Raw genomic sequence first — 13,558 nt, forward strand, 5'->3', positions numbered from 1 at the left:
TTTCTCCTCTTTTGGAAATAACTAATTCCTGCCTTGTGGCCATGCTGACAGGTGTGGCCTTTCTTCCTACGTAGGAGAATTCTCTGTCTTGGAACAGCACCCAGTTTTGTATCTACAGTAGCAGTCGCCAGACTTTTGGTCTTAAACTCCTCTTGCGCTTTTAAATACTGCTGATGGTGGAGGCGTTATCTGTATTACTGATAGCTCAGTGGCAAAGCTTTTTAAATCTATATATCCATACTTTATATGTGCAGCATGCCTATGCCTGGTACCCAGGGAGGTCAGAAGACGGTGTCAGGTCTTTTCGGAGCTGGAGTTACAGATGGTTGGGGGCCACCATGTGGGTGCTGAGAATTGAACCCACATTCTCTGCAACAACAAGGGCTCTTAACCACTGAACTCTCTCCAGTCCACAAAGCCTTCAAGGCCCTGCGAGGATCTCAACACAAGCCCCCGTAAGCATTAACTAGCAGTATTTACAGGCTAGTAGAAATTAAAACTGATTTATTCTAAAGCACAAATTATATACGAGAGTATACAGTCTGTGGTGGTGGCATCACAGTCATGTAATCCAGAGAAACCACTAGCTATTAGGGAGTGACGGAGAAAAATGCAAATAAACAGTAGTCAGTAAAGTAGATGTCCTTAACAAACCATTTTAATGGGTCTCCGAATGCACCCCAACACACCCCATTCTTGCAGTCCAGGCATCTAAGTGCCTGACAGTCAAGTTTGGTCTTTCCTACTTAAAGTTACTCTTTTCAAGCAGGCTAGGCGGTTCCGTAACGGCAAAATACCAAAGCAAACCAAACTAAATGGTGATGCCGGCAGCTGCTTCCTTGGGCCAGTGAGAAGCAGAGTCAGGAATGACCGCCCAGCTTTTAAGGAACTGCATCTGGGCGACCTGATCAGGCACTAGAGTACTCCCACTTCCCGGCATGCCCCGGGCGTGCGAGAGGCGTGGTAAATACGCGCACGTCCCACGTGACCCCGGGTCAAGCGCGGCGGGAATTTGCGAGTTTGCGTTGCTGGGTCGTTTGGCTTCCTCCAGCGGTGGGGTCTGTCCTCCTGAACTGGCAAGAGCTCTACGTGGAAACAGAACCCCGTGAGACCGGAAGTGCGCCCTCCTCCCGAGCTCCCGCCCCGCAGCTGGCGTTCGGAACTTTCCGGTCCTCTCGTGGCGTCCGTCCGCTTCCCCGCTTGCCCAGCTTCCGCCTGGAGCTTAAACTTGCCCCTGACACTGAGATAAGAAACGTGGTGCAAACATGTCCCGGATCGAAAAGATGAGCATTCTGGGCGTGCGGAGTTTTGGGATAGAGGATAAAGATAAACAAATTATTACTTTCTTCCGCCCCCTCACAATTTTGGTTGGGCCCAATGGGGCAGGGAAGACGGTAAGTCTTGAGGCGAGGGCCCCATAAGGTGTTTGGGGGCGTCGCCTTGTATGGCGCGGGGACCTCAGGGACGTCGGAGCCGGCCAGGCTCATCCACTCAGTGTCCGAAGCCCACGCGCGTGCTCCAGTTTTGACCCCGTGGAAGGCCCTGCTTTCCAGCCTCGCCTCCTTGTTCCCATTAGTTGGACCCGACAGGACCCCCACCCCCACCCCAAAACACACAGGTTTAAAATATGAGAAATATCTAACCTAGAGCAAACCGTGTCTCCGGGTGAAGCACAGTGAATGGGGGGAAATGGCTTAACGTGGGAAACAGTTTTGTTACCATGCTTATGAAAATTCGGGCTGTGCGTTGTGAGACTCACCTTTAATCCTATATTGGCAGAGGCATGGCCATTTCTGTGAGTAGTTCGAGGCCAACCAGGTCTACATACCAGTTGGCAGGGTAGCTAGAAATACCAGGTTGGGTGTTGAATGCCAGGAGGTAGACCTTTATGTGGAAATGTTGTGTGGGGAGTGTTTATTATGTATGTACTTGATACTGTGCCTAGGTGTGTGCCTACCATTAATGCTCTGGAAGGAAGAATTAATAGAGTGTTTATAGCCAGGCGCGGTGGCTCACGCTTATAACCTGAGGGGGCGGGGTGCGGAGAGGGGTAGAGGCAGGCAGAGCTCTCTGAGTTCTAGGCCAGCTTGGTCTGCAAAGTGAGTCCAGGACAGCCAGGGCTGTTCTATTACACATAGAAACCCTGTCTTGCAAAATCAAAATAATAATATTAATAGTAACAATAAAGTGTTTACTATCACTGTTGATAATACATATTTTTGTTATTATTTTGTTTATTTTGGGGACAGCATCCCACATAGCTTAGGCTGACCTGGAACTGCTGATCGTCCTGCCTTCCACCTCTTAAGTGCTAGAATTGTGGGGATGCACCCCCACACCTGCCTGTGAATTAATATTTGTCATATATTACTGTGGTTTTCTTATAACTAAACAACACAACTTTCTATTTCTTTAGACCATCATTGAATGTCTAAAGTATATTTGTACTGGAGATTTCCCTCCTGGAACCAAAGGAAATACATTTGTTCATGATCCCAAGGTAATGGTGTCCGTAAAGTTTCATATTTAAAAAAAAAAAGAAAAAAGCAAAGCATTAGTCACTTTTTGTAGAGGACCTAACAGTGGAAAGTATGAAGAGAAAGTCATCAACTGTCTGAGCACCCAGCGATAATCACTGTTGCTATTTTTATTTTATATTTTTCTCCCCTGTGTACTGTTTTACACAGCAGAGATCATAGTCCTGTCTAATGGATATATTTCAGAGTTTTCCCCCACTAAGTGTTGTCACACAGTGTGAGGTTATTAAAATGCTGTAGGCCTCATAAAGATGGTTCAGCAGGTAAAAATGTACTTGCTCCGCAAGCCGGGGGGTCAAACTTGTAAAGGTGGAACTGACCCCACAAAGTTGTTCTCTGACCTCCGTACACATGTCATAGCCTGTGTGCTCATACACAAGCACGCTGTCAAAAACAATGAGAGAGAATTTAAAATAAACCAAACCAAATCCACCATAGTGAATTCCTAATCTTGGTACATGGGATGTGTTTTCCATCTTTAAACTTTTTTTAAAATTTAGCTTAAGTCTTGTTAAAATCTGTGATGCTGTATAAACACTGTTAGTAGATACTCTGTTGTTTACATTTAGATTGCTTTTAGTTTTTTACTATAGTCTACCATGATGAAATTTTTTTTGTGTGAAGCGTTGCTTGAATTGCAGTGTTTTTGCTACCAGTATGTACACAGAACACTGAGTTTGGCTTAGAGGTTTTTCTTGTTGCATATCTGTATACAACAAGAATGTGGATTTATTTAGTGCCACTGAATTCCACTAAGTTTAGGGTTTATCATTAAGTTCTTTCTGTTCTTGTAACACCGTGTTTTTGTGTTATAAATCTATAAATACATTTATATTCTAGTGTATCAGAATTTTGTTTATTAAACAAATTAAGTTAGTGGCGCGTTCTGCATCTGCTAATACATACATGTACACACTTGCTGTTTTTACTTTATATTGCTGCTCTGTTGAATCTATGTCCTGTAGGGTTATTGTGGTTTGTTTGCTTTAAGACAAAGTCCCACTGTATAGTCCTGGCTGACCTGAAACTAGCTGCGTAAACCAGGCTGGCCCTGAACGTAACAGAGATCCACGTGTTTCTGCCTCCTGAATTAAAGGCACATGCCACTATCTTAACCAGCCTTAGTTTATTTAACCAACCACCTGTTAGTCATTTAAGTCACGGCATTAAATGTGACTTTAAACTTTAGTGTCAGCCTGGTGTGCTGCAGCACGCCTGTAATCTAACACGCTAGAAGCAGAGGCAGGAGGATCAGGAGACCAAGACCAGACTCTGTATCAAACAAACCAACCAAGCTGTCACAGTTGTCGTCAAACTGACACAAACCTAGACACACCTGGGACTAAGGCAGCCCCAGCTGAGTAACGGCCTCCAACCGACCGGCCTGTGAGCCTGTCTGTGGGGCGTTGTCTTGATTGCTGACTGATGTGGGAGGGCCCTGCCCCTTCCAGGTAGTGCCGTCCCTGGGTGAATGGGCCTGAGCTGTGTAAGAAAGGCAGCTGAGGGGCTGGAGAGATGGCTCAGAGGTTAAGAGCACTGACTGTTCTTCCACAGGTCCTGAGTTCAATTCCCAGCAACCACATGGTGGCTCACAACCATCTATGGTGTGATCTGATGCCCTCCTCTAGCTGCAGATGTACATGCAGGCAGAGCACTGTATACATAATAATAAAATAAATCTTTAAAAAAAAAAAAAAAAGAAAGAAAGGCAGCTGAGCAAGCCAGCAGCAAGCCAGTAGGCGGCCCTCCTCCGCGGCCTCTGCTTCCATTCCTGCCTCTAGGTTCCTGTCTAGAGCTCCTGCCCTTGCTTCCTGGTAAAGCTAACTTGTAAGCTAAAAAAACCCTTTCCTCTCGAAATTGTTTTTGATCAGTGATTTAGCAACAAAACCTAACTAGTACACAAACCGAACCTCAGAAGACCCCTAGTGTCGCTTTAAACTTTCATGTGACTAAAGATAATGCTGGGATTATAAAACTTTATGAAATAGTCATACCGCTTAGTCCATTTTTACTGAGCCCTCTTGAAAATGACTGCTTCATACTTTCTCTTTCCTAAATCTATAACCCACTCGGCTTAGTTAACACTCTTGGCTTGAGAAATAGGAGGAATCAGATGAAAATTCAGTTTTTAATAATAAAATCTACCAAACTACCCTACTGTGTATGCCCCTAGTGTTCATCGCGTTGAGTATGAATTGTGAGTAATTCCTTACACTCACATCCCTCTGTTGCTTTCTATCCTCAGGAACTTCAGGTTAGTAAATAATAGATATGATGAATATGATCCTCTAAAGCCTTGATTGATCTCTTTATCTTACCTCATTTCCAGTTCACAAGCCCATCTTTGCTACCCCTTACAATGTATCTCGGATTTGTCCTGTCCATCCTGTTGCCACCATTGCTTTGGTGGCGCAAGCCACCACCACCTGTAATTTGGGCTATCCATGATCCCTTAAGTTTTCTTGCCTGCACTCTTGAACTGTCTTCCAGACCAGCCAGGGCTGCATAGAGAGACCCAGTCTCAGAAACAATCAAGTAAACAAAACAGATTTTTTTTTTCCTCTTTCAAATAGCAAGCAACCCCTGTAGGTATTTATTCAAGAGGAAGAGAGTTGCTTAAAGTTTGGGGGGAGACTGTTCCATTCAGTGTTAATACTGAGAGCAGAGTCCCTGAAATGAGAACATGCTGAGTATATTCAGGGACTCAGAGGTGCAAAGTGGTGAAGGCAGAAGTAGAGCGCCAAGTCAAGGTTAGAAGATGGTAGGTTCTGTGGGGCCTCAGAGGCTAGGCAGGTGCTAAGCTGCTCACCTGTATCCTCCACCCAGTTGCCAACTAACTGGACGTTAGAAGATTCTGAGCAGAGCAAGCCCTGCTGCCAGAAGACTCTCTGTAAGGGAACAGAGGAGCCTGCTAATACTGGACAATCTTGAAAAGTCAGTTAGTCAGTATACTTCCCATATCTTGAAAAATATGTAAAAATGGCTCATTTTGAATGAGTTCTTTTAGTGGCTTCCCCCTCATTTTTGGATAAACAAGGTTGTTGATGCTTTTTCCTTTCGTGATAAGGACGTGCTCGTGCTACTTATGACAGTGTTTTTCTGTTCACTATCAAAGGTTGCTCAAGAAACGGATGTGCGAGCCCAGATCCGCCTGCAGTTTCGAGACGTCAACGGAGAGGTGGTAGCTGTGCATAGGTCTATGCTTTGCAGTCAGAAAAGCAAAAAAACAGAGTTTAAGACCCTGGAAGGAGTCATTACTAGAATAAAGTAGGTGCTTGCCTTGGCCTTGGAGAGCTGCTCACTGTGGCCTTCTGGGCCCAGAAGGCTTCCTGTAACTGCTTTATTTTAGGAGAGTATATTAATTATCTTTCAACGGAATTTTGGTTTTGAGACAAGGGCTCATACTTTAGCTTAGCCTGGCTTGGAATTCGCTGTGTAGCCCAGGCCAGCTTCAAATTCATAGGAATGCTCCTGCCTCAGTCTCCTGAGTGCTGGGGTTATAGGCATATATCTTCACATCTGACCTCAGACTTTATTTTTTAAGAGTAATTTTATATTCCCAGTGTAAATGAATACAGAGTAGAGCGCCTGTCTACTCCATGCCTCTTCATGTACAGTCTCTGTCAGCATTTAGTCTTTGCTACTACTTATCTTGAAATACAAAATCTGGGTGTGGTGGCGCACGCCTGTAATCCCAGCAGTCTGGGGAGGCAGAGGCAGGCAAATTTCTGAGTTTGAGGCTAGCCTGGTTTATAAAACGAGTCCAGGGTAACCAAAGCTACACAGAAAAACCCTGTCTTGAGGGGGGGGGGGAATAAAAAGGAAAGAAACAAAAGACTAGAATGATTTATTCTTTATATCTTTATGTTTATATATTTAATGTATATGAGTGTTGTACCTACATATGTGCACAACATTGTATCATGCAGTAGGTTAGAAGAGGCTGTCTCCTGGATTTGGAATTATAATGGTTGCCACCATGGGTCGTGGGACTTAAGCCCAGGACCTCTAAAAGAGCAACACATGCTCTAAACCACTGAGCTGTCTCTCCAGCCCAGAAGTAGAATGATCTCATTAAGGATTTAGTGGTAATATTTCAGTTTTAATGTCATTTGTGAATAGTTGCTGTAATTGAGAGTGCATAACTATCCAAGTATAGGTTGAATAAATGCTGCTTTCATGTACAGAGATGGGTGAGGTGAAAAGTAAACAAGTAAGGAAAAGTAACTTGTCCCTGTTGACTATTATCAGGGAAAGTTATATGCTATATAACTATATGTATGTAACACACACACACACACACACACACACACACACACGTAACATTACAAGGTATTTATACCTGGAAGGAGTTATTATATCCTACCTTGTAATGGGTATGGATTTTGGAGGTAGGTTTTATCAGAAAAGAATACCAAAGGTTTGCTTTATATATTGCTGTTTTAATTGAAAATCCCAGATTGTTCTATTTTACCAATAAAGACTCAGAAGCCAGAGGCTGGGGTGAAAAAAAATCCTGCCAGATCAGAGAGGCAGAGAAAGCACCCAGCTGACCTTCCTACTCAGCTCCTGACCAGATGGAAAAGGTCTAAAAGGCTCAGTAGCTCAGCTGATTGCCCAGGAGGAAAAGGCCAAAAAGCTGAGGAGCACAAGAGCTAGAGAGCTAAGAGCCAAAGAGCTAAACGCTAAAGAGCTAAAACACTCTTGTACTTCTTCACACGGTCTTAAATACGCCTCAACTCAAAGTCCCTCCTACTCTTTAATCCCTGTCAGCTGGTTTCTTGCTCCACCTCTTGACCTAGGGTTAACTTTATTAAATTTTATGTACAGATAGCTCTTGAGTTAAAAGTGTGTGTAAGAGCTCAACCAGGCCAAACAAAAGACAGGTTTTTACAGTTCACAATCTCAGGGGTCACATTAGGATCAAATATCCTGCAACAATATATTGGGGGGGGGGCAGGGAGCTTTTTGTTTTCTTTTTGAGATAAGAGTCTCGTGTAATCCAGGTTGGTTCCAAACTTCCTTCGTAGCCAAGGGTGCCTTGAACTCCTGACCTTCCTGCTTCCCCCTTCCAAGAAGAGGTTATAGGCACAGACCACTATATCTAGCAAAGTTTGCTCGTGACAGCTCAGGGCAGCCCCAAACTCAGAGCAGTCCACCTGCCTTCCTCCCTAACGCTAGGGATATAGGTGTGAGCCACCACACCCAGCTGACCTACTTGGACTTTTAAATGTGCACTGAGATGACAAGTGCATGCCACCACCTGAGCTTTCTTTCATACGGGTGTCGAGGACTGAGCGCTAGGTGGCAGATACTTCACCAACAGTTTTTCTTCGTAGCTCCAAGAGTTTTCTTAGAATGAGGAAGCTATTTAATGGGACAAGTAAAGGGCCATTTTGTTTGTTTTGTTTTTTATGGGAGAATTGTGTGTGCTGAGTATGTAGCTCAGTTGTAGAGTACGTGCCTAGTATACAGTCTTCAGTGTGCCTCCCACTACCACACAGACTGGCTGGGAGCTGGGGACAGGAGGATCAGAAGTTCAAGCTTGTTCTTGGCTACAGAGTGAGTTTGTGGCCAGTCTCAGACAGACGAGACCCTCTCAGCAGAAAGGCGAGCGATAGGTACCTACAAAGGTCACTTCACTAATAGCATTGATTCTCACTTTCTGCAGGCATGGTGAAAAAATCAGTATCAGCTCCAAATGTGCAGAAATTGACCGAGAAATGATAAGCTGTCTTGGGGTCTCCAAGTCTGTGCTAAATAATGTTATTTTCTGTCACCAAGAAGACTCCAATTGGCCTTTAAGTGAAGGAAAAGCCCTGAAGCAAAAGTTTGATGAGATTTTCTCAGCAACAAGGTTTGTAGCTGGGTGTTGGAGCTGTGACGACATGAAGTCATATTTTAGTTTGTGAGCTTGGCCCTGCGCCCTCTACCTGTGCTTCGCGCCTTACACCCCAAGTCTGGGCGGGGTGTTTCTGTTGGTTTCATTGCTCAGGCTGCCCTCACATTTCTTTGCTCACCAGCATCTGAAGCTCTAGGTGCATATGGCTACCTTGATGCTCTTTTATAAAAGAGAAAACTAAAAGGCAAGAAGGGTCAGCACTCAGTGTTCCACCAAGTAATAACCGTCAGGCATCTGCCCTTTCAGTTTTCTTATCCATATTCATCTGGTAGAATAGCTATACTTTTTTTCATTTAACCCTGATGTCATAAACATTTTCTAAGTTATTAACTCTAAATGTAGTACTAATGTTTACCTAATACTCTACTGTAATTTACTTAGCCAGAAGTTTTACTTTTATTTCATATCTTTAAAGGTACATTAAAGCCTTAGATACACTTCGACAGGTCCGTCAGACACAAGGTCAGAAAGTAAAAGAGTGTCAAACAGAATTGAAATATCTAAAGCAAAATAAGGAGAAAGCGTGTGAGATCCGCGATCAGATCACCAGCAAGGAAGCCCAGTTAGCGTCATCACAGGAGATTGTCAAGTCCTATGAGAATGAACTTGAGCCATTGAAGGTAATTGCTTTATTTTTTATGGGCAAATTAAAACTGTATGTTTATGACACGTAATATGATTTAGTGTATTTGCTATAGAGATGGGTAAAGTCAGCTAATTAACATTTTCCTTACGTCATCTTTCTCTGTGTATATGTGATAAGAGCCCTTAAATCTATTTTCTCAGCAATTTACAAGTACACAACAGTTAGGTACTGATTGTATTTACCATGGTGTACAATAGCTGTTATTTAGTATATGAAGAAGAAATCCCCTCCCCCACCATGGTATCATTTAACCTTAAAGTATTTAGTTATTTGGTTTGGTTTGGTTTTTCTTTCTTTTTTAATTTAATTTTTTTGCATATACATTTATATTATTACACATATACAATAGATTCCCTATAGCAAGAAGAACTATTACACAGTCAGGAATTATATAAATGTTACATTCTTAGTGTTTTGGCTATTTGTATTTGACAGCCTTGAAGAAGACATCTTTCCTATCTAAATTTCTGGATGTAAATCAATCTCCATCACATATTGTCATTATCAACTTAGAACACCTATCTAGACCTAAAAACATCTTAACTCCTAAACAATTAAGCTTCATTTTAAAACTAAACTACCTGATCTTCAACTCCCTCAGAGACTTGAGGAATAAACTTGATTACCTGAGTATGCCAGGAGTGCAGGTTAGTAGTTTTCCAAATGAAAACATGACAGAGACAATTTTCTACCTAAATAGTCACCCAAAACTCTCTATAACATTAGAGCATCTTCTTCAGCCTTCTGGCCCAGTATATCTGACAGTAACAGACAGACAGGCAGTAACTATTGAGGACTTGCTTACCCTGTCTTGGCAGAGTTTGGTCGTCAACTCTGCGTGCGTCCAAGCTTGCCCTATTTTTTAGGCAGAATTCTGTCTGTGGTAAAAATGAGGACCTTTTGCCCAGTGGCTAGTTTGTCACATTTGAAGCCATCTCCATAAAGAGGTTCTTTTCTTTCATGCTCATCATCCTCTGGCTGGGTGTTGCCAAGAGTTAACCTGTCTCATTGTCAATGAATCTTTAAAGTAATAAAAAAAACATTTTTAAATGCCATATTCTGTATGTCCCTGGGGTTTTTGAAGCCCTTGTCTTTCTATAGCGTCATATCTATCTGCTGTACCTAAGATGTATGTTCTTGTGATAAAAGTAGACTAGCAATTGACATAACCATGATTTCATCTACTAACATTTAATTTGTATAACTTATTTCTGCTAAACAGCTTGATAGCACTTTCAAAGCATTGGAAGTAAACCTTGTGTTATAGTTGAGTTATATAGGTACAATAACTCATATTAGAGTAGAAATATATTTTATACATATATTGGTTTGGTTTTTCTTTCTTTTTTTAAGACTTATTTGTTATTATATATACAGTGCTCTGCCAGCATGTATACCTGCATGCCAGAAGATGCATCAGATCACATTATAGATGGTTGTGAGCCACCATGTGGTTTCTGGGAATTGAACTCAGGACCTCTGGAAGAGCAGTCACTGCTCTTAACCTCTGAGTCATTTTTCCAGCCCCATTGGTTTGGTTTTTCAAAACAGGGTTGCTCTATGTAGCCTTAACTGTCCTGCTTTCTGTAAACCAGACTAGCCTGGAACTCAGGTTACCTACTGCCTCTACCTCCCAAGTGCTGGGATTACAGGTGTGCAAAACCATCCACTCTAAAGTACCTTTTTTTAAAAAAAGATGTATTTATACAGTGTTCTGCCTGCATGTAATGCATGTACACCAGAAGAGGGCACCAGATCTCATTATAGATGGTTGTGAGCCACCATGTGGTTGCTGGGTTTTGAACTCAAGACCTCTAAAAGAGCAGCCAGTTTTCTTAACCTCTGAGCCATCTCTGGCCTATAAAGTACCTTTTAAAAACCATTTATTTTTATGTCTATCGGTGTTTTGCCTGCATGTGTGACTGTGCACCATGTATATACAATGCCTGTGGAAGCCAGAAAGGCATCAGATCCCTGGGAAACTGATGGTACAGACATTGTGAGTCACAGTGTGAGTGATGGAGTGGAGCTACTCTTAACCACTAAGCCATGTCTCCATCTCTATAAAGTACCTTATTTTTATGTGAACTTCGAGAGCACGTATATTTCTTTAAAAGTATCAGACACTCAATTCTAACTAGTCTTAAGTCTGTGTTAGGTGGTCAGTCTTAGTTTATTCATTTAGGCTTTTAGATACAAGCTTTTTCTGTGTAGCCCTAGCTTTCTGGAACTCTCTTTGTAGACCAAGCTGGCCTTTGCTGGCCTCCATGCTCTGCCTCTTAGTGCTGGGCTTAAAGGTATGTGCCACTCCAGTGCCCAGCTTAGACAGTTGCTCTGTAAGTGCCTGGAGAGGTTAGATTTGAGAGGAAGTAGACTGTGAGTGAATGGTTGGCACAGGTCCTAGGTATTGAGCACTGCTGTAGTTAAATCTGATTTTATAGGTGTTTTTCTTTTTTGAGATCTCCCAACTGACATGTCTTTGTAGAGAATTTGTATAATTTTAAGGGCGTTCTTGACATTGTACAAAATTTGGAATTCATCCATGTATATGCAAATTAGTATAGCTTTTTAAGCTTGTGTTGTTCTTTTAACTAGCTTACAGAATATCAGGTTTTCTTGTGGCATTTTCATGCATACTTGGCTTTGGTTGTTGTTCTTCCTACCTTCTGGATTTTATATATAAAGCAGGATCATAGCCATTTGCCCAGGCTGACCTTAGAATCCTGGCCTAGGTTCAAGGGATCTTCTTTCCTGCCTCCTTTCAGAGTCTGGATGAGGGCAGCAGCTGAGCCCTGTGCTTTATCGGAAAGGCTTTCTGGAAATGCATGCCTTTAGTAGCATTTGCCCGTTCTCCCTGTGTGCTGCATATCCATGCTTCAGTGTGCAAGCTCAGGAGGACCAGCATTCCAGCCTCACCTCCCAGTCTTGTGGGCCCATTCTTGGCTTTTGGGTCTCCGAGATGAGCTCTCACTTAGTCACCCACAATACATGATTCGTAATTCTCTGGCTCTCCTCTGAGCCCTGGGATTACAGGTGTGCACCACCACCAACCTGGTGTGTGCAGCTTTGTCCAAGTTGCTCAAGTCTTCTGACTGTCTGCTTAGCCTGTGGGCTTACAGTCAGAGTACCACCTAATAGTGTCTGGAACATGGAACACAGTAGGCTTTAATCAGATATGACCATTATTATTAGTAAGATTACTTTGTTCAAATCTATTTGAATATTTAGCTAACATTAAAGACTTCTGGGAATATAGAAGGGAACAAAATAAAGAACATTCCTTCTTGTATGGTGATTACATACTATTCATTAGTGTATAGAACATAAGATATGTTACTAGTATAATTTACATTATTTTTCCTTTATGTGTGTAGGTATTTTACCTGCATGTATATCTGTGCACCACATGCATGCCTGGTGCACTTGATGAATGGAGGCAGAAAGATTGAGAATTCATGGTTGTCTTTGGCTACATAGTGGTTTAAAGCCAGTGTGGGCTACATAAAATCCTATGCCAACCAGAACAATGAGCAATTAGGGGTGGGGCTGTAGCTCAGTGTTAAAATGCTTGCCTATCTTGTATGAAGCCCTGGGACCAAGCCTCATCATTTAGTCATCATCACCATTATTATAAAAAATAAACTAGCCATTTAAGATGTCTGTTCTTAAAAATGTGGCGTTTGACAGGCTGGATTGAAGGCTCAGCAGATAAGAGGACTCACTGTTTCTGTGCAAGATCGAAGTTCAATTGGCAGCATCCGTATCAGGCAGCTCCAAATTGCTTGTAGCTCTAGAACCAGAGGATCCAGCCCTTGCATGGATTCCTTTGGCATGTACACGGACACACATACATGTATACATAAATAATAATAAAGCACTTCATGGTCTTTTGACTAAGATCAAGTGTAGTATCTGTTCTTATCAGTTTAGCCTAAATAGTTAAAATGTGGCGTTTCAGAGACACTGGCTGTCAGTGCCTTATAACAAATGGCTTGTGTGGAGGTTGTTGAAAGCAAGCCATGGGCTTTCTGTGTCCTGAGCGCTTACGTGGTGTTCCTAGTGACTCTCTCACAGGCTGCTGTTAGCGCGGAGTGATGGTGTCTTATTAAATGATCCTTGCATAACCTATGCCCCTTTCTCAGTGAAGTAAGCCAGAATGGATTCCATTCATGAAGAATACACCTTTACTTTCAGAATCGCCTGAAAGAAATTGAACACAACCTGTCTAAAATAATGAGACTTGACAACGAAATTAAAGCCTTGGATAGCAGAAAGAAACAAATGGAGAGAGATAACAGCGAATTGGAACAGAAAATGGAAAAGGTTTGTGGTGATAAATTTTGTTCTCTTTGAAAATTTGAGGATTATCATACTGAATTACACTTCAACCCTTTTGTCTTCACATTTTGGGGGAAAAGTAAACTTGAATCTTGATGTTTGTGATACCACTTTTAAGATGGATATTGAATAAAA

At 42.3% G+C, this 13,558-nt stretch overlaps 1 protein-coding gene across 1 annotated transcript in view; it reads left to right on the forward strand.

The window, feature by feature from the left end:
* Positions 1-843: 843 nt before the first annotated feature.
* Positions 844-13,558, forward strand: part of RAD50 (RAD50 double strand break repair protein) — a 66,225-nt gene continuing 53,510 nt past the window's right edge. The window contains exons 1-6 of the mRNA XM_084763008.1: positions 844-1,394; positions 2,417-2,500; positions 5,653-5,804; positions 8,209-8,394; positions 8,855-9,059; positions 13,280-13,408. Coding sequence (XP_084619134.1) covers positions 1,266-1,394; positions 2,417-2,500; positions 5,653-5,804; positions 8,209-8,394; positions 8,855-9,059; positions 13,280-13,408 — 885 coding nt within the window. The 5' untranslated portion in view covers positions 844-1,265. The remainder of the gene's footprint in view (positions 1,395-2,416; positions 2,501-5,652; positions 5,805-8,208; positions 8,395-8,854; positions 9,060-13,279; positions 13,409-13,558) is intronic.

This window comes from Acomys minous (assembly GCF_964271855.1).
Source record: "Acomys minous genome assembly, chromosome: 16".
NCBI lineage: Eukaryota > Metazoa > Chordata > Mammalia > Rodentia > Muridae > Acomys > Acomys minous.